At 49.8% G+C, this 21486-nt stretch overlaps 1 protein-coding gene and 1 long non-coding RNA gene across 2 annotated transcripts in view; one reads left to right on the top strand and one right to left on the bottom strand.

Moving 5' to 3' along the window:
* Nucleotides 1-13701: 13701 nt before the first annotated feature.
* Nucleotides 13702-21486, bottom strand: part of MICOS10 (mitochondrial contact site and cristae organizing system subunit 10) — a 34785-nt gene continuing 27000 nt past the window's right edge. The window contains exons 2-4 of the mRNA XM_043445395.1: nt 17056-17103; nt 15972-16081; nt 13702-13946 (exon numbers count right to left, since the gene is read on the bottom strand). Coding sequence (XP_043301330.1) covers nt 13932-13946; nt 15972-16081; nt 17056-17103 — 173 coding nt within the window. The 3' untranslated portion in view covers nt 13702-13931. The remainder of the gene's footprint in view (nt 13947-15971; nt 16082-17055; nt 17104-21486) is intronic.
* On the top strand, nt 19460-20636 carry LOC122426448. Its single transcript, XR_006265163.1, has 3 exons — nt 19460-19563; nt 19811-19927; nt 20513-20636. It is a non-coding gene; the product is annotated as an uncharacterized LOC122426448 (long non-coding RNA).

The following is a 21486-nucleotide window of genomic DNA, read 5'->3' as shown; positions in this document are numbered from 1 at the left end:
GAACCTGGGTCTCCTGCATTGCAGGTAGACTCTTTACCATCTGAGCCACCAGGAAAGCACACTTTGTAAGAACCCACTGCAGGAAGCAAACTGGGAAGCCTCATGAGTTTGTCAAATCATACAGAGAGCCCTTGACAGCTCAGCCACCCAACCATCGAGTCAAGGACATGGGTTTGGGATTAGGTCACATCTGTCTGGTGAAGACTGGTAACTGCAAGAAGGCTACCATGTGAACACAGAGTCTAGAAGGTGACTTGCTAATACTGTCAACAGCTATCACTACGTGCAGGCACTATGCTAAGCACCATGCTTGCTTTACTGTATGGAATCCTGACCACAATCCTACCATTATTCCCATTTTACAGATGAGAAAAATCAAGGCATCAAAAGCTTAGTTACAAAAAAGAAAGAAAGAAAGCCTAGTTACCCTCCCCAAATCACACCACTAGTGATGGACAAAGTCCAGACTTGAACCCAGACCCATCAAGACCCCAAAGCCCATGCTCCTCAGTCCACCGGCCCCTCCTGACGGCCTCGGGCACTGCTAGGACCCAGGGTGGTGGGCCCCAGTGGAAAAGGCAGAACCTGTCACGTCAGAGTCTCCAAGTGCGCAGAGATGCACCTGGTTGGCAGGCGCGCGCCAATTGCCCCAACAGGCCTGGCTGGCACCGGGCACAGGCCTACAGCCAGAGCCTGCTGGCCCCGGGCCAGCCTCTTGGGGCCGAGGCAATGCGGGGCCCAGCTCTGGGGTAGAGGGCTGAAAGCCTCTCTCCCCAGCTCATTAGCAGACATCTGGGCTCAGGAAAATGACCGACCTGGAATGTGACTGGGCCACGGGGAGCTGCTCCCCTCCCGGAGTCCCGGGAATGTGAGCTCCCTCCCGCAGGGCACAGGCTTGGGCCAGCTGTTTCCTCTAATCCCGTCAGCCTGGCCTCGACAGGGGTCCAAAGCTCTGCGCTCTCCCGGAGAGAGAGGGAGAGCGAGCCAGGGCCCTCCTTGCCAGGCTGGTCCGCTGACTCAGAAGGTGGGTACCGGGGCCCGGGAGAGCCATAGTCCCTCCGTCTCCTGCAAGATAAAGACCAAGGGTGTCTGCGTGTTCAAGTGTGTGGGTGGGAGAGGCTGTGGAGGAATCATCACGGAAGGTTCTGGAGGCTTCCTGCTTGGGTTTGCATCCTTGCTCCATCACCCAGCGACTCTGCAAGTTGTTTCCTGTCTGGGCCTCGATTTCCTTCCCTGCAACATGCAGCTGGCAACGGCGTGTCCTCTAGAGTCGTTGGGACTCACTGATTTATTAGCAAATACTTATGGTGCCGACTGTGTGCCAAAGAGGTACAGAGGTGTCAGGGCCACAACAACGGGCCAGACCAACAAGGTCCCAGGCCTCAGGAAGCTTCAGTTCTGCCACAGGGAGCCAGAGCAGGGATGCACACGCAGAAGAATGGGTTTCTCATCGTCCGAGTGTCACGGAGGAGCTGAGCAAGCCGGGGCGAGGGCTGAGCCTCAGAAGACACGGCAAAGAGGCGACGTTTGAGGCAGATGATGATGAGAAGGAGCCGGGACTCAAGGAGATAAATGGATGCAAAGTACTCGGCACGGTTCCTGGAAAATAGCACACGCCCCAGAAAATGAAAGCTATTTTAGGGAGGTTTGTGCAGGGAGTCAGAGTCCCTGGATCAAACCCAGGCTGCAGCGCCAAGCGTTCTCTCACCTCACCCACGGAATGCGTGCCCTGAGCCTCAGTTTCCTCATCTGCAAAACAGGAGTTTTAACAGTGCCCAGGCGCACGCTAACAGGGAGAGTTCGCTGAGGGATGTGTACGTGGAGCCCAGAGCCTGGCCCCAGCTGGCCCATAGGAAGGGAAGGCTGCTAGAGTCCCATTATCCCTTCCCACAGACGCAGAGGATGTGCCGAGTTTCCCTGGGCGAGTCGGCAAGCAGATCCGAGAGCAGAATCAGGTCGCCTGACTCCGGGTTCACCCCCGAGGCTGGCTCTGGCCTGCTCCTCCTCATCCCTGGGGGTTCGGGAGGACTCTGGGCCCCGCCGTGGGCTCACAGAAAGCGGAAGGAGGTGATGATGTGACGCCCTCTGGGGTCTGCCCCGGGGAAGGCTGTTGTGGGAGGTGTGGACACCGCCCCGGATGAGCGCAGAAATGAGGGGAGCTGGGCGCCGTGGGAGGATGTCAGACGCCCTTGGTAGGTAAGGTGGGAAACTGAAACTCAACGAGAGGGACCGAGGGCTAAGAAGGGGGAGACGAGAAAAGAGGAGGGTCAGAGAGGAGACCTCAGTTCTGTAAAGCGGACATGTGAACTCACGTCGGTCTGACTCCAGGGAAGCTCCCGTTTCCACTGCAGTGGTAGTTACGGCTGTTTGCTTATCTCGAGTGATGAGGACACCGATGCCTCCAGGAGCGTGGCCTACATGCCAGCACCGGGGTGTCGGGGGCGACCCCCAGCCTCTCACTTTGCTCCTTGTTTGCTTCCTCCCCCATCAGACCCCCAGGTTCCCTCAGCTGGGGTTCCCGGACCTCCGAGGAACATCCCCCCCCACCTCCACCTGCCAGCCCCAGAGCTGGGCTCTCCAGAAAGGGCCTCGTGCCTGGGATCCTCCGCCCTGCCACGTGGTCACCCGGGCTGGGGTGCTGGGCAGTGTGAGGCAAGTCCCTTCTTTTATAAACTTCCTTCTCCATTCTTCCATTTCTCAGCTCCCAGCTGCCCACACATATCCACAGAGAGTAGGAGAAGAAACTTTCTCTCTCCTCAAGAGTTGGTCCTTCTGTGAGTATTTAACATCCCACAGAACAGTTGTTTGGTTTCTTTTTCTTCCTCAAGGTTTTTGTGCTCCAGATAAATTCATTGAAGAATCCTCCTGCTTAGGAACATGGATATTGGAGAAAAAGAAGGCACGGAAGAACATCACGTGGGTATCTGTGCGGCCCCTCTGCCAGGGACCCGGCTTCCAAGCACACCCTCCAACCAGCACAAGGAGGTCAGCAGCCAGGGGCGTCCCCATGAGCCTGCCCTCCTGGCCAGAGCGTGGCCTGGAGAGACAGCCGACCCAGGCCGGGCCAGTCGAGTCCTGCCTCTCAGGAGTCTGGGCTGAGAGGCCGGGGACTGGGCTGGTGAGCTCAATTGCATTAGGGCCAGGATTCTAGAGAACGCTGGCTGCTGAAGGAGCTGACGAGGCTTTGGTTCTCATCCACCCCTCAATATTCACCTTTCCTTGGACTCTCTGAACTTCTCCAGTGTCTTACAATCTTAAGCTGATCTGAAGGAGTTTGTTATTTACTTCCCTAAAAGTCTTGATTAAAACAATATATAAAAGGCGCTTGCTCTTTGGAAGAAAAAAATATGACCAACCTAAACAGCATATTAAGAAGCAGACAGTATTTTTGCCAATAAAGGTCCGTTTACTCAAAGCTATGGTTTTTCCAGTAGTCACTTATGGATGTGAGAGTTGAACCATAAAGAAAGCTGAACGTTGAAGAATTGATGCTTTTGAACTGTGGTGTTGGAGAAGACTCTTGAGAGTCCCTTGGACTGCAAGGAGATCCAACCAGTCCATCCTAAAGGAAATCAAGTCCTGAATATTCATTGGAAGGGCTGACACTGAAGCTGAAACTCCAATACTTTGGCCACCTGATGCGAAGAGCTGACTCATTGGAAAAGACCCTGATGCTGGGAAAGATTGAGGGCAGGAGGAGAAGGGCACAACAGAGGATGAGATGGTTGGATGGCATCACCGAGTCGATGGACATGAGTTTGAGCAAGCTCTGGGAGTTGGTGATGGACAGGGAGGCCTGGCGTGCTGCAGTCCATGGAGTCACAGAGAGTTGGTCACGACTGAGTGACTGAACTCACACATGTTATTACACATATATATATTTGACCGCGTACTGAGTGTCTAGCACAGCACCAGGACCTGGAGACAGAGGAAAGCATAAGGCCTGTCCTGGAAGGAAGAAGCCTTGAGGCATGGGCAGGACTTGGGCCAGTTGGGAAAGCAGTCCACACTCAGAAAGGAAGCGCCTGGAAAAACGGGTTTGCTCTGGACAAGCACGCAACCCTCAGACCTCAGAGCACCGCAGCAGAGACCACTAACGTACACCTTCTGGACTGGCCCAGAAACAGCCTCAGGGCGCTTTTTCTTTTCTTTAAATATTTGTGTATTTGGTCATGTCAGGCCTTAGCTGCAGCACCCGGGATCTTCAGCTGTGGCATGCGGGATCCCGTTCCCTGACCGGGGATTGAACCTGGGCCCCCTGCATGGAAAGTGCGGAGTCTCAGCCGCTGGACCACCAGGGAAGTCCCAGCCTCAGAATCCGTCTTAACATAGCTCTAGGAAACCACCAAAAGGGATACCGATGGCTTGTGACACAATTGTAGTTTGTTTGAATGCATTTGTCACTCCTAGGAAAAATGTGTTTCAGGAATAGATAACTACTAGCTCGACTGAAATAGAGGTAAGAGACTAACATTCAGTTTTTCAATGAGTATTGGTTGAGTGCCTACTATGCACCAGGCTCTATTCAGGTCCTAAGGATGTGGCAGTTAGAAAAAAAGAAAAAAACACCCTCCAAGCAAACAAGCAAAACAAAGTCTCTCCAAAATGGTAAAGATATCTGCCCTCAGAGAGCTTGCATTTTAGCGGGAGGAGACAGATCACCAACAAAATACGTAGGTCCAGACACAAGCTGTGGGATTGTGATAAAGGCCAAAGAGGAAAAGCAGAGACGTGGGGCGGGGCGTGGGGGGGCGGGGCGTGGGGGGGGGGCGGCTCACAAAAGCCAGAGCAGTCTGGGGGGACCCCCTCGAGAAGGAGCCGCTGAATAAGGCCAGGAAGGAGACGAGGGGCGAGTTGTGGGGACCCCGGGGGAAGCGTGGGAACAGCCCGTGTGCTCAGACACAGCGGGGACAGGAAGGCTGCACGGAAAAACAGGGAGCTGGTGGACGGGCAGGTGGAGGGCGGCATCAGGAAGGGTGCCGGAGTCCGTTTTGCTGACTTTGGCTTTTCCTCCCAGTGGGATGGAAAGGCGCCGGAAGGCTGAGTGGAGGGCTGACATAGCCCAGTTTAACACTCCCTGGCTGCCAGGTGGAGAACAGATTCAAAGGGGGCAACAATAACAATGCAGTCTCAAATGACTGAATACCAAGCACTGTGCAAAAGGAGTTTTGTATGTTCCCATGATAACTTTTGTTTTTCCATGGTAACTTTTGAGATGGGCATCATTGCTCCCATTTACAGATGAGGAGACTGAGGCATATGCGTGCTAAGTCGCTGCAGTTGTGTCTGACTCTGTGCGACCCCATGGACTGTAGCCCGCCAGGCTCCTCTGTCCGTGGGATTCTCCAGGCAAGAACACTGGAGTGGGTTGCCGTGCCCTCCTCCAGAGAACCTTCCCGACCCGGGGATCGAACCGCGCCTCTTACGTCTTCTGCGTTGGCAGGTGGATTCTTTACCGTGGGCACCACATGGGAGGCGTGGACAGAGCAAATAACTTCCAAAGCCCGTTAGCACTGAGTTAAGTGTCAGAATAGGACTCAAACCCCGACAGCATGGCTGGAGCGCCTGCTCTTGGCCTCTGTCTTACTCCAGGGAAGGGGTCGGGGGCATACAAAAGGAGGAAGAGATAGGGGCTACATGGTGAAGGACCTTCAATGCTAGGCTAAGAAATGTGGACCGATATTTTGCTCATTATTGGGGAACCACTGAAAATTTGTGAACAGGAAACAACATGCATTAAACTGAGTTAGGACTGACGGGAGGGGGAGAGGCTGAAGGCCGGGAGGCCCCGGGAAGATTGGGCAGAGATTCTGGCAGGGTGAGAACAATCCCCCGAGGGTCCCCTTCCTCAGCTGAATCGAGGCTTTACAGACCACAGGTCCCGGCCAAAAAGAAGCACGGCTGCTTTCTGGGGTCAAGGGGGAGGAATCAAGAAACCTTCTTAGACGTGGACACTGATGGACATCTTCTGTGTCTCACCTCCTGTGGCTCCACCTCCTGGTCTTCAAGAAGGTATCTATATAGGTTAAGGGAAGATGTATAATTACCTTGCTACTCCTTGATAAGAGGACTGTTTCTGGTTAAAAAACAAAAAGCAGAACTTGGGTTTTATCCATAAAGCCCACTATGGAGAGAAAAGTGAAAGTCACTCAGTCGTGTCCAACTCTTTGTGACCCCATGGACTATATAGTCCATGTGATTCTCCAGGCCAGAATACTGGAGTGGGTAGCCTTTCCCTTCTCCAGGGGATCTTCCCGACCCAGGTCTCCCACATTGCAGGCAGATTCTTCACCATCTGAGCCACCAGGGAAGCCCATGAATAGTGGAGTGGGTAGCCTGTCCCTTCTCCAGCGGATCTTCCTGACCCAGGAATCGAACCAGGGTGTCCCGCATTGCAGGCGGATTCTTTCCCAGCTGACCCACAGGGTGCCCTCCGTGGAGAAGACGGGGTCAGGTCTGGACCAGCGGCAGGCCTTCCATTTGTCTCTGTGAGTCTGTCAGGCGATATCACAACGGCCCGACCTCCAGGTTAAAGGCAGGGTGATCCTTTGGATCATAACTTGCTGCACAGTTGATTATGTAAGAGAATCTTGTTTCGCTGTTTCACTTTTCTCCTCGGTAACAGGATGCCTGACCTCACATGTGCGCTGTGACAGGCAGGGGCCGTGACAGCTCTCACAGGAGGCCCAGGGCGGCCACGTGACTTGCTTGTGGTCACACAGCGACCCAGGGAGGCGGCTCGGATGAGAGCTGTGGTCAGAATTTGGGGAGGCCGTTCTTCCAGTTGCAAGTCCCTGACCCGTGGAGATGCCCACTGGGCCACCCACTTAAAGAGCCAGTTAATTCAGGGGTTTTGAGAATATGGGAAACATTGAACGCAACTTCCTAAGGACGAAACTATCCCACAAATACAGTGATGCTGAAAACGCACTCTCGGTCTTGATGGACGAGCAACAGACAAGATGTGCAGAGACCGAAGGCAGCAGGAGGCCACACACACACACACACACACACACACACACACACACACACACGTTCCGTAGCCACACCTGCTGCGAGGCCGCACACACACACACACACAAACACACACACGTTCCGCAGCCACACCTGCTGCGAGGCCGCACACACACACACACACACACACACACACACCTGTTCCGCAGCACACCTGCTGCGAGGCCGGGAAGCAGTGACGCCGACGGCAGTGGGCACCCTTACTGCTCCTGGTTTCTAACCACCATTCTCCCCCAAAAGGAACTAGGGCTGCTTTGGAGAAGTGGCTGACTTCTAGGCTGGGGTAAAGCCAATAAAAGAAGAGTCTGGGCTATCTCACACTTAAAGAATGGGCTAGATGTCAAAAGATACAGGCCCTAGATGGAAAGAGCTCCTACTAGACAGGTCTGGACAACCTGAATAACAAATATTGACAGTAGTGGATTTATAATAATCAATTTAACGAGGACCCACAAGTCCACACTGATACAAACTGACGATCAAATACATGTGGGAGAAGGGGAAGTTCTTTCCTCAGAGAATGTCAAATAATAAGGAACAGTGAACTGAGAAAACCATCAATGGATGCTGAAACTCTGATCGTGTGATAAGGAAGAGCCTCAAAAGTTATCTCCTCACAACTTATTTATAAATTACAAAGAGAAAGATAATAGATTTACAGGGAAGAAGCCAGGCCAACACCACTTTAACCAAGTGCCCAAAGCTCACCTCACTCACGTTGAGACACATGGACGCCGGGTGCCTCCTGGTGTGACGAACTGAAAAGGACTCAAGAGCATCTCTGCCAAAACCTCAAAACCTGAATCTAATCACAAGGAAGCACGGGACAAACCCAGACTGAGAAACACTTCACAAAATAACTGGCTCGCACTCTTCAAAAATGTCAAGATCACGAACAAAAGCCGATGAACTGTCCTGGATTAAAGAAAGAGACCCGACAGCTACGTACAATGCACGATGCCGGACTGGCTCCTAGACTGGGGGAGACAGACAGACAACTTATTGTTTTGACAACTGACCAGATTTGAACATGTATTATGGATTAGATACTGCTGCATTCATGTTAACCACCTGATTTTGATAACTGTGCCATGGTTATATGAGAACATCCTTATTCTTAGAAAACATACACTGAAGTATTTAGGGGTAAATGGGCATATCTCCAACTTCCTCTCAAATGGCTCAAAAAAATACTCTGCATACACATCAAGAATGATAAATGAGAAGCAAGGTGAGCAACTGGTAAACAAGGGTCAAGGGTACAAAGGAATTCCTTGCATTATCTTCCCAACTTTTCTCTAAGTATAAAACAGAATCAAAATCGAAAGTTATAAAAAAAAATTTAACCCCTTAGAAGTAAACCATAAAGGTAGTGAATATGATCACTATACATTATAAAAAGGGTTCCCATCACCTAGTGATGGGGGTGCATTTTACTGTCTACGAATAATGTCTTTTTAAAAAAATGAATTGAGGACTTCCTTGATGGTCCCGTGGTTAAGAATCAATGCAGGGGACGTGGGTTTGATCCCTAGTCCGGGAAGATGCCACATGCCTTGGGGCAACTGCGCCGCAACTACGGAGCCTGTGCCCTAGAGCCCACGAGCCGGAACTACGGAGCCTGCGTGCCTAGAGTCGGCACTCTGCAACGCGAAGCCCGCATAACGCAACCACAGCAAGCCCATGCGTAGCAACAAAGACCCAGCACAGCCAAGAATACATAAATAAGACGAACTCAAAAGCGTTTCTAGTTTTTAAGACGTATCAGTCAATAAAGGCATGATGCTTTATTACACTTGCAAGGATTTAGCAGAACTCATCAATAATACTGACCTGAATCTCTGATTAACAATTATATTGTTTTTATTCAAGACCACCTCCTTTATTGACAATTGTATTTCTGACTAATAAACATAGGAATTATTTTTAACGAATATAGATAATTTCAAATTGGACCAACTTGTTTTTATCAATTTAAACTCAATGACACTGACTCTGATTACTAATTCCATCAGGTTTGTATCAAATCCTGTTTATGTATGTATGACCCTTTCCAGTTTAAACAGCTTCCAACCGGCACAGCAGCAGTTTAAGTGTCTGGGTCCTGGAACCAGGTGAAAATGCTGCCTGTGTCACCTCTTAGCTGTTTATCCTTGAACAAGTGAACTTATCCTTTCAAAACCTGTTTCTTCTTCTATAAAATTAGTATAATAGATTGTTGTAAAAAGTAAGCATCACAATGTACATAAAGCCTTAGAATAATGACTAGCACAGAGCAGGTGCCCAATAAATACAAACTATTATTATATATTCATTTGAAGTGATCAAATTACGTTCTGCCAGGCTCAAACTGGCTAGACCAGGAATAAAGATGACTGACAGTTGATAATGAGCTCCTTTTTCTAGCCCCAGTTTCTTCCCTATTAAAGACTCAGCTTCTGCCCACTCCTGAATTCCTCCAGGATTCTTGACATCGTCTTCCTCCACTTACGTCTACTGGCTCTGAACGCCCCAAGTGAGGATCACACAGCTGGAGCCAGTTACCTGGAGTGCGGACGTTCGGTCCTGTCCGTGTCCTGCCCCACCAGAAGCTGCTGGGGCTCTCGGGCTCCCAGAGAATTGCTTCAGCGCCCTTTCCCCTCCTCCGCCTCTTGGTCTAGCACCGAGGCCCCGCGCACAGTGACTCTGGTCTGAGAAGCTCGGCTGGAGTTTCAGGAGGCTTTTCTCGTTTGGGTGTGTCTCGGTGGAGTCGAGCGCTGATGACACCGATATGGCTTCCTGAAGATGCATTGTGTTTTCCAACCATTTTCAGCCTCTTTATTACCAGGAGTTCATTGGAGATACCCGTTCCCTCCCTCAGATCTCACTAACTTAGACTCTAAGAACCAACTCCCTGAGCCCAAGCTTATGCCCTTTTCATTCTAGAACCGGTGAAGGCAGTGGCACCCCACTCCAGTCCTCTTGCCTGGAAAATCCCATGGACAGAGGAGCCTGGTGGGCTGCAGTCCGTGGGGTCGCAGGGAGTCGGACACGACTGAGTGACTTCACTTCCACGCATTGGAGAAGGAAATGGCAACCCACTCCAGTGTTCTTGCCTGGAGAATCCCAGGGACGGGGGAGCCTGGTGGGCTGCCGTCTGTGGGGTCGCACAGAGTCGCACACAACTGAAGCGACTTAGCAGCAGCAGCGGCATTCTAGAACAGCCCCGACCACCAACCAGTAACGCCATGCATTCTGCACTGATTCAAATAGCAGCACCCCTTTTGGATACCTGTGTTCGAGTATACACTTGACCCCCAGTGTCTGCAGGGTAGAGATGACCTTTCCCTGTTTATTGAAGAGGAAACGGAAGTTTGAAGAGACTGAGGAAGCCCCCCTCCCCCAGTCACATCCAGCTGAGTGGTGGAGCAGGAACGTGGACCCCGGTCGTCGCCTGGGAACCCCACGGCTCTTCTCGTGTCAGCCCTGCCTCTTCCTCACCCCTGTCCCCACTCTGTGGCTCCTCAAGGCTTTAGCGGTCACCCAGACCCTCGCGGTCACCCCGACCCTCACGCTCACCTTGCATGAGGCTGCCCAGCGAGCCCGGGGACACCTGCCCCACTCCGGCCCAGGGCTGTTAAGCTTGACATCACCCCTGGTGGTGTCCGAGGGGAAATGGTGCTTGCGGCACACTTAGAGAGTGGTGATGGCTTCCAGATGAGCTGGTGATTCTAAATTTAACACGCCTTTTGGTACTGAGAATTTCCACTTTCTCCCTTCCACCCCTTGGCATTTATGTAATTAGAAAGCATGCAACAGGAGATGGTTTGTCTCAGCACCACTCAGGATGAAGGCTGTTCCAGCCCCGTGAAGTACATCCTTGTGGAAAGACTTTGCAGAGTTTATTTGGACAGGTTCAAAAATAGTCCTTCAACAATACAATCAGATTGAACCATGACAAGTAAAATGTAATTATGGCTTGGTTACATTAAAAAAAAAAAAAAGTAAACAGTGAGGTTTGGGAAAAGGAAAAGCAGAAGTACATAGATATTGCCTTTATTCTCAATTTCTGCATCTCCTGCAGGCAGAATTTCAAGACCGCATCCGCAGATCTTTTGAAACACACGAGGGGATGACAATCCAGGAGACAGCTCAAGAGGGTGTGTTCCGAGGCCACTTCTCAGAACAAAGGCAGACCTCTGCACAAGGCCAATGCAGCCTGATAAAGGTTCCCCCAGTGGGTCCCCAAATGCCAAAGTCATTCACGTAAGTGAATTCAAAATACATATTGTTCTGGGCCAAATTACACAGTGTCACATTCAGACCGCGCGTATTTATGTGTGTTGGCAGGGCAGGCCGCTTCTGGGGCGCCGCAGCTTCATCCTGGTGTCCTGGGCCCAGCGGGGTCCCCACCGCTCTCTCCCCAAACCCCCGGGTTCCCTGCTGTTTGGTTCCAGGAGGGCCGGCAGGAAACAAAGCCTCACAAGCCCACAAGGGAACAGGGCCCCAGAGGATGTGAATTTCTAATGAAACTTTAAGTAGAACAGAACGTGAGCCTTTGCCAGCGCACTGGGACTTTCTGAACGCTGATTTGAGACGGGGGCCGGGAGACGGGACAAGATGGAGCACTGCGTGTGGGACCCATCTCTGCTCGGAGTACAAGGCGGGAATACAAAGTGCTCTGCGGGGAAAGCAAACAGCCAGTGCTTCCCTTGGCTGGCCTTTGCCCAGAACTACTCCCCTACAGAGCTCAGTGGGGTTTCTCAAAACACACCAGTGGAGTTTCCAAGATGCCAGGCAAAGGGATCCCTGCAAATAAATGCCTAAAACCTAACAATTAATGAGACCAAGAAAGAAGTCGGACTCCAGTGTCCATTTCCACTCCGTTTTCTGCTGACATATCTGAAGAATTAGAGGGCAGCTGTGTTTTGTTTTTGTCTTTTTCGGAAAAGGGACCTGCTAGTCTCTCTGCCTGAATAAAGATGGGAAAATTGGGAGGACGGGGGAAATAGTAACTTTTAAAGCAAGTATGGTAGTTGACAAGTGTTAAGAGATGAAAGAATCTGCCTGCAATGCAGGAGACACAAGTTCGATCCCTGGGTCAGGAGGATCCCCTGGAGGAGGACACCCCACTCCAGTATTCTTGCCAGGAAAATCCCAGGGACAGAGGAGCCTGGTGGGCTACGGTCCAGGGGATCGCAGAGAGTCAGACATGACTGAAGCGGCTGAGCAAGCACGTATGATCATGGGATGAAGAGGGGAAGTGAGAAACAGCGGAACGGCTGTGGTAGGTGGGAGCCATGACCTTACAGTCCTGGGGGACGGCCCATCTGTGGGTGTCAAGTGATCCACAGAAATGAAAAACCCCTGAGAGCAGAGGAGCCTGGACGCTTTGTGGGGCCCAAACTGCCTGCTGTGGTCTAGAGCGCGGCACACCTTTCTGGGAAGGGAGCCGGGGTGAAGGCTGAGGAAGGAAGGGAGAAGGTCGTTCTTTCTTGAATCTGCTCACTGCGATACTTGCAAAAACTGTCTAATCAACATTCCCCATTGGTAGAGACCCCAACTCTATCCTGAGGCTCACTCCGCTCCCCCACATCTCTGTGGCCCCTGCACACTCTGGCGAAACGACTTCCTAGTGGCTCCCCAACAAAAAAACACCCTGCCGTGATTCTGAGCCTGTGCAAAAGCTACCTCCCCTCTCTTCCTGCCTGGAAGGTCCAATCAACTTCAAGCCTGCGCTCATATCCCCTCCTCCTCTGCCAGGCCATCCTAAGGATCCCCTTCGCTCTGGCTGCCCTCTGTCCACACCCCTCCTCAGCCAACGTCCAAAGAGTTTGTCTGTCTGTCTTTGCAGCAGACTCTCAGCTCCTCAAAGGGCATCTTGTCTTTCATCCATTTATCTCCACTGCCTGTAATAGTACTGAGCTCACTGTAGATGGTCAGTAAACATTTAAAGGGACGAGTGGGATCAAGTCCTGCCCATCTTAATTTCATTAATAGAGAGAAATAAGATACGGAAGTCTGACTTCTGAGGCTCTGCGAGTTCTCAGAATAATCTGCTACAATACCCGATTTGTGTCTAGCCCCCCTGATTCAGGTGAAACCAAAGGGACAGACTCACAGAGAGGCAGCGTCAGTGGCCCTTCTGTCCTCGGACTTCTGGTGCCACATGAAGATGAAATCAACCCCAAACACGGCCTCCCTGCCAGCCGTGTAAGCCAAGACCCCTCCCCAGTCCCCGGGCCAGAGCCCTCAGTGCTGAGGCCTGGTCGGTGGGCGCCGAGCTCCCTGAAGTTAAGAGGAACCGGGACATCGATGGGGTGAGCCACCACCACAGTGAGGCTCCTACCTGCCAAGACAGCCGGCTGCCTGACTCAGCACAGCAGACGCGGCTGAGACGGGCCGGCCGGGTCCAGTGGTCAGGACGACACACGGGCTTTAAAGAACTAACTGCCAGAGCAAGCGGGGCTCCTCTGGACGTTCGTCGTCTTCCTCGGACACACACCACACTCTCCAAGCTCCGATTTATGAGGTGGAAGCAGCTCTGAAAACTACACATCACGGGGCGAGCGGGGAGGAACGCACCACGGCTGTGCTTCCGGAAAGGCTCTGAGAGGCTGGGGCCAGGCGGTTACCGCTGCGGGCAGTTCAGACAGACTCCTCCCGCTCACAGACCCAAGGCAAAGAGACACAGGCCACGCGCTGGGCTGCCGATTTTAGTTTAATTTATTTCTTTTAGGACCACCTCCTTGCAATTTCCAGAGAGAAAATACAAAACAAGAAACAGACTTGGTTTCAAAGACGTACACAGTGTGCTGAGCTGAAAGCATTCCTGGTGACGGCTTACGGAGAGTGCCGCTCACTCCGGGGCACTTCAGTATTCCTGAGGGATGAACGTGGTTTCTCCTGCCCTCCCACGGGGTGCTCTCAGGCGTAAGTCACTGCTCCTGCTCCTGGAAAGGAAGGGCACGCCGTTAGAGGTGCGCACGGCCTTCTGACGGGCCTCTCTAACCCGCCGCTGCGGGGCAGACGCAGAGGGCCCTACCAACGTTTGCTTGAAACCTGTCTCACTCACAAGAGGACTGTCTGCATCCCACCAGCTTCTTCAGAGTGAGTGGCTCCTCAGTCTCTGAAGGCGGAACAGGAAAGGAACACGAGAGGACTGACAGGCGGTCCCTGGATAACTCAACTCCTAAAACCCATCAAAGGGACGGGTCCCAGGTGGGTGGAGAGAGCACGGCCCTGCAATCAAACAGCCTACTAGTGCTTGGAGCTTTGGCAAGTTCCTAACCTCGGTAAAGTTCAGTTTTCTCATCTGCTGAACGAGGGTCATAAAACCTCTGTCGCAGATCTCCTGGGAGAGAGGTCTAGAGAAGAACACAAAGATAAAGCGCCCAGGGGCCCACAGGGCGTGGCAGGCGCTCAGCAGTCGTCCCCCGTGTTGTGACCACGCTGAAGAAGCCCCAGCCGGGGTTCCGCTCCTCTCCAGACTAGAGGGTGACAGCATCGGGGCACAGACTCCAGTCCAGATGGAGTTACAAGGCCGTGCTGGAGCAGCACGCACGAGGAGGCTGGGCAATCTCTAACGGCATTTTCCACAGTAACTCCCAGCCATTAAACATATTCACATGTAATCACCCCTGAGCCATTTATCCACGACAACTCAGTTGGAACAATGAAAACATTTCACACAATTAAAAGACCCAAAGCTCCCCTCCCTGTTCCTTTCTGTTCTCCTCCAGACTCAGCTGCGGGGCGAGACGGGAGAAGCCGGGAGCAGGGAAACTGCCCGCCATCAGCGCTGGTGCCACGCCACTGCCCTCCGCACGCGGGCCCCTGGGCAACCCCCCTGGCCTTGGCGCAGGGGCGGGTCATGACGACCGAGGGCGGGCCTGCTCAAGGCTCCCCCACCTCCCCTGCTCCCAGTCCTCTCCCCAGGCCCGCAGGCTGGCCAGGGGGCAGCCAGCAGTCTAAGCACCTTCTCAGATAGGGGCTACTGAGCTGGGACATTCATTTGTACCCCATTCTCTGCCCTGCTTGTTATTATGGTGGAACAATGGATGAGTCAGTCACCCTTTCTTGGCTGGCCTCCACTGTAATAACCAATATTTCTGTTTATATAGCACCTCAGAGCTTGAAGATATTTTCACATTTAATCTGTACAGCAATCCCGTAGGCAGAAATTACCACCCTCATAAGTGAGAAAAGAAGGGAAGAACTCCGAGCACCCAGAAAGCACATACGGGGGGTGTCCTGGCTTCTGGGCTCTCTCCCCTGGTCCCCGCTGCGGCCCAGACCAGTGATTCTAGCTCGAGGTTAACCAAGAAGGCAGATGACTCTGCACACCCTGAGAACGAGTTCTTCATGAAGGTGGTGTTGTGTAACGGTGATGCCTTAGTAAGCCTGAGGCCCCGAGGCCATGAGCACATCTAGTAAGATATACAACTTACTTCATTCATTTATTTTACATTTATTTGAGCACCTACTTTGTTCTAAGCCCCAGGATACAAAAATAAACAGCATCTCCGTCCGGAGGCTGCTATGCACAGAAACTTTTAGGAAACATGATACGTCCCTTCACTTGCAGCATGCGTTAAACTTTTGCATCTTGTTTGCATCCTTAGAAACTCATCTGTAGACAAGCCTGCAGCAGAATCAGGCAGGACTCACAGTCAAGAACGTGCCCTCTTCAGCAGAAAGCAGAAGCATGACTGAGTTCAGATGTCTTAGGTTTAGCCTGAACGTGTGTGAGATGTTTACTGGGCACTCTGAGATCCTGAACAAAAGTGCTGCCTACAGAAAGGAGATATTTGATATGAATCTGCTTTACTGTGATGATTCAAGTTGAGGCAGGCTCCTGAGCACTTAGGAGCTCAGAGGTGCCACAAAGACCTAAGTTTATCTATCAGTTATCTGTGCTCTAAAGAATTCTTTGGGGAGTCAGGAGGAAGAAAGAGAAGTATCAATTCTGTACATACTTTGACATATTTTCCATGTAGAAGGTACGGAGCCTGGAAATCATGCTGACAATTGGAGTAGGCCATTCCCAATCCCATTCCAGAGCCAAAGGCTAATGGCCACTTTCTTCCTGGTGAGCAGAAAAGGAAAACCCCAAGAGGGAACCGTGAAGAGAAAATAAAGCTTTCCTCTGGCTTCAGTACATTTGTTTAGGGTTCAGTAAACATTCAACATGCATCCCGCTGATGACTGTTATATGCCAAACATTTCTGTCAAATGTCTCATCACCAGTCCAAAAAAGGGAGAGGGGGATGAACTAAGTACCCATGCTACGAGACTTGAAGTCTTAATAAGTGGTACAACATGAAAACAGCAGACATAGGTGAACCTTTTAACTTTTCTATGCCAGTTCTAATCATCTGCTCATTTTAACTAATTCTTAAAACTTACCATAAATAATACCAGTAAGGTCTTTGAATTTTAAGGTATGTAAGAACTTCACCAGTATTTACATATTTTGATTCTACTAAGTCATGAGGTTTATTTAAGCTGATGCCACAGATGATTACTTCACATGAGCACCGGGTTCACTGGGATTCTCCGGTTGTGTATTCTCCACCAGTTCCTCATGGAAAGAGGTCAAAGTGACCCCTATGGCTTCTATTCAACAGCCAAACTTCAGAAGTTCTCCCACTGAACGAAACGGACACTGCCTGCCCTTTGCTCAGGAGAATTTCTGGCCAAAAAGTATATTTATTTCTGGTCCACTTCTTTTTATTACCAGCAGGACTTTTGTTTTCAGGCTGCTTTAGAAAAAATTGTAACTAATTAGAATTATTTGACAGTGTAGATTTGGCCAAACGAACGACTCACTGGCATAAAGTACAGATTTTTTTTAAATGACATCATATTTAAGATATCAGGCTCCCCGACTTAGTGGCCAGGGGAACTCTGGAGATGCCCACCCCGTTCTGACCTTTTTTGAGCCCACTGTATTCATCTAGCTCATTTCACAGTGGCCTACCTAACCGCATACACGGATGGACTGGCAGCCAGTACGTATACACTAGGACGATATGCGCACAGGTAGTAAGGCACACTTACTTTTAAATAGGGTAAGTGAGAAAACAAGTCCTAATCCAAAGCCAGTACCTACAAAAGAGGGAGGAAAAACATGTTAAACACCTTCATAGTAACTTGACAAAAATAAAATGAACATTTCATAAATGTGAACATCTACAAGACAGATTTTTTAACTTGGCAGAGAGAAGAGTTTCTCATTTCTAACTTTCCTTCTTGTCGTCAGAGGCTCTGCCTATGCCTGTGGTGCCCTTTGCCTCACCAGGGGATAAGAACTTTCTCCCCGTTCTGTCTAGACGAGTCTCAGGGGTGAGCGAACAAGCCAGGAGACAGTTCTGAAAAGATTGTCTTTGCACGGCTTGCAGACAGCCTCCAGCACCTCAGGCTCCTGCTCCACCTTCCCCGGGCACTCCATGGCCTGCACATCAGGTAAACAGCCTCAGCGGGAAGCTCCCCTGGCTGTTTCAGTGTTTTGAGGAAGATGGAAAGGAGCGATCCAGAAGAGCTGCCAAAGGCTGTCACAAGTCAGAGTGTCCAGACAGGGGGAAAGCATGTCTTCAAACATGGACATCAATCCCCTCTCCTCGCTGACTCACAAGGCACTCTTAACCACCATCTTTCAAGATGAAAAAACAAGTGCAACCCTGTTTTAATGATCTGGTAGGAAAAAAAAACTTTAAATACCTAATTTTAAATCAAACTTCACAGGAACCTTAAGCTTGGGGCCAAAAAAAAAAAAAGCTAAATCTTCATTTTGACCAATCTTTCTCAACCTTAGTCATTCTATTGCTTTGGTCATAATTTATTTTCTTTAAAAAAGAAAAAAACCGGGACGCCCCTGGTGGTCCAGTGGCTAAGACTCTTTGCTTCTAATGCAGGGGGCCCAGGTTCGTTTCCTGGTCAGGGGACTGGACCCACATGCAGAAACCAAGATCCCACATGCTGCAACTAAGACCCAGCTCAGCTAAATAAATATTTAAAAAAAAAAAAAAAAAAGAAAAAAACCATTAATGAGTATTTAATTATATAAATTCAACTTCAACTTAAATAGCATCTATAATCACAGATTTGAGTGCTAGCTATACTTTTTCAATAAGGCACGTTTTAAACAAATGCAGAACGATTAAAGTAAAAACATTTACCTGTGGTACCACTGTAAAAATCATCTCACATACTGTAGACACACATGTCCCAAACTTTGAGATAAACTTATTTTTCCATTATCAAAAAAGTAAAGTTATACATGCCAAGAAAGAGAGCCAAGACCTGTTTGTTCCTCAGACTTGACAGATAATTGTTTTCGGACTTTTCAGAGTATCCTGATGTTCTTTACTAAGTGTCTGCCCTGTGACCCAACAGAGCCCTGACCGACTTCTCCACGAAGAAGCGCCACACAGAGGCCCCAGCTCTCACTGGCCTTGATGGCTCTCCAACGTGTGCTGCTGAAACCCCGTCTAACCACGAATGGAGGCTGGGCAGAGTGAGCACTCAAAAGCGCTCCTCAGATGGCAAACCTGACCTTTCTGCCCCAAACGCAGAGAGCTTCATCTTAAGCAAGTAAGCTAACCCGCACCTTTTGTGCTTCAGCTGTGCAACAATCTAGTTGATGCTGGCCTGATGAAAGTGTTTATGCTATTACCCAGAATTGAGTTCTGATCATTCTCTCTTACCCTCTACATGTGGCCATGATGCGTTTCCTTCCTATGACTGTATCCTATAAAAATATGAATTTTAGTAAAAAATCATTACTTTGTACTGTCTGACAGGCCCTGCACTAGGTACTGTTGCCCAGCTTTAAAATGCAACATCGAAGATCTCTCATGTCATCCCAATTTCCATGCAATTTAATGAAGTGATGGAAAACCAGTCAGTTTACAGACCACAATGGTTAACCTCTTTCAGGCTGACATACGGAGAAGGAAAAGGAACAAACATCAGTCTCTCCCATGGGTACCCAACATTCCCTCCCTACTCCACCAAAAATTATCTTTTAAACCAAACAACACCCTGACATGGTATTATCCCCCAGTTTCCAGATGCAGAAAATAACTTGCTCAAGGACATGTTTAGTTGGTGGAAGAGCAGTGAACGGGGCCCACGTCTGCCAGACTCCGAAGCCACTAGATCCCCCTACAGCCTCAACCCCTGAACAACTGATACCTCCCAAGGGAAACTGGAGTATCGAGATTCCTAATGCCAGCGAAGCAGGATTCAGCCAAAACCAAAGCGTGCCTCCCATGTGACGGCCCAGGCCGCGAGGCAGCCATGGCTGCAGCAAGCCCACACAAGGCCGGCCGGGCCTGCTCAGACGCGTCCCCGGGCTGCGCCTGCAGCACACGCACAGACGCAGGTCTGCCGGGAAGGGGTGCCGCCAGACTGCAGAGACGCAGCCATCGCCACGGACACTCCCCAGCAGGAGTCTGCTGTTGCCTGGTTTTCTAAAATGGCATGGGCTTCCATTTCAAAGTAACTCGCCTCACCCCCTTGCAGCTGGGAGATGAGTAAGACAGTAAATTGGTCCTAGAAAATGAGGTAAAGAATTTGGACTGGCCCACAGATTTCAAACCAGGCAGTGGGATGGGGAGGGAGGCCAGCACAAACACAATGGCTCACAATCAGAGCGCTCGGGCTTCTCCGTCTGGAAGGCAATTTCTTGGCAAACAAATCAAAGGCCCAAAAGGAAAATACTTCAGCACTTTCCTTGTCCCTCTGATTCCAGGCCTGCCTCTGTTTTCCCCCAAGGAAAGAAAGCTCTCTGATGCTCAGCTTTTCCTAACAGGAGATCAAGAGCGATGCTAAAGCCACTGCTACCAGCTATCACAAAGAGGAGAAAGGCTTCAACATCAACCAGGACAAAGCAGAAAATCTTTCCTCTCTAGACTTCATTTAAGTTCAGGTATATGCCCGACCACTTCAACTTTGCTACTATTAAAGGCGTGTGCATGTGTGCATGTGTGTGTGTGTGTGTGTGTGAATGAGAGTCACTCAGTCGTGTCCGACTCTTTGCGACCCCAAGCTCCTCTGCCATGGAATTATCCAGGCAAGAGTACTGGGGTGGGTGGCCATGCCTTTCTCCAGGGGATCTTCCCAACCCAGGGACTGAACACAGGTCTCCCGCATTTCCAGCAGATTCTTTACTATCTGAGCCACCAGGGAAGCCCTATTAAAGGCACTTACCTGCAGGTATAAACTGGGATCAAAATCACAGTTCAGACTAGCCTGAAGCAGAAGTATACTCTATGCTCTTAAGTTGAGCTGCTACATCTTTAATTCTTATGAGTGATTTTTTTTCCCCCTCCATTTCTATATTTTTAAGACACAAAATACCAAGTCTGCTCCCTTCAGAAAAAAAAACACAGATGATGTTTAAATGCCAACGTTTTAAGTTAGCTATCCCAGTTATTTAAGAGATAAATAATGGTGGAACTGCTGATGAGTTTCACAGGTTCAAGTTCTCACATGCTCAATTTTCTTTTAAAAGGCAACATGTTGCTTCAAAGAAAGTCCCACCTGATCAGGGGACACCAACTGCGCAGCTGTTTCCACTAAAGACTGGCACCTCTAGGCCAGGTTTAAACTTCGTAACAATAAAACATGAAAGGTCTGTCTTACAATAAAAACAAACCAACATGGAAAAAGAGAAGAGTTCTCTCAGCCTTTGGCCACTTCTTTTTTGTTGTTGCATTTCAAGTTCTCTTAGAAGAAAAAAGCCAAAGGAAAAAGTACAAAGCATTTTTCACCTTCCCTGGAAGCAAATATTTAACTATGAATAAAATTTATATAACTCTGCCTCCCCTTTTAAGACTGTTCTTTTGGCCCATGCTGTCTGGAATGACAAATAACTCTAAAGTAAAGAAATGCCTGATTGTAGGTACACATCTTTCTAAGGGCAAAGTCCACCAAGGGGAAGGTGGGGAACAAGGCAAAAAAAAAAAAAAAACAAACCCACCCCACAACAGAGAAGCCTTATGGAATTGACATTAGGCAAGAAGCCCATGCTCTGAAACCATTTCTTTTGGAAAGGAAAAAGAATTGGCACAAATTCTTTCAAAAAGAAATTATTCTGAATCAATCTAACCCAGCACTTTAATGCATGCTTAATGCCCAGAAGGACATCATAAAACGGGCCAGTAGATAAACACATTTTTAGAAAGAAGCAATTCCTTAACAGTTCATCTGATACTATCTTAGTAACAAACAACAGAGAACTCACCCCACTAACCACATAAAAACACTGCCTCATCCTGTGCCCAAGTGGACTTTATAACAAATTTAAAAGAATAACAACTAACAGCAGCATACCAGGGTACACCCCGAGCACATCTGTGTGTGTGTGTGGGGTGGGGGAATCTATGCTGACGGCCATCACTGTGACATACGGACAATTTCTAGTCAGTCAATGCAACTTTTTAAGAAAAATCTTTGCTCTTACCATGCCACATATCATGAAGCTTG

Source organism: Cervus canadensis, chromosome 24 (genome assembly GCF_019320065.1).
Source record: "Cervus canadensis isolate Bull #8, Minnesota chromosome 24, ASM1932006v1, whole genome shotgun sequence".
Taxonomy (NCBI): domain Eukaryota; kingdom Metazoa; phylum Chordata; class Mammalia; order Artiodactyla; family Cervidae; genus Cervus; species Cervus canadensis.
The sequence above is the reverse complement of the archived record's forward strand: the minus strand, read 5'-3'. Positions and strand labels throughout refer to the sequence as shown.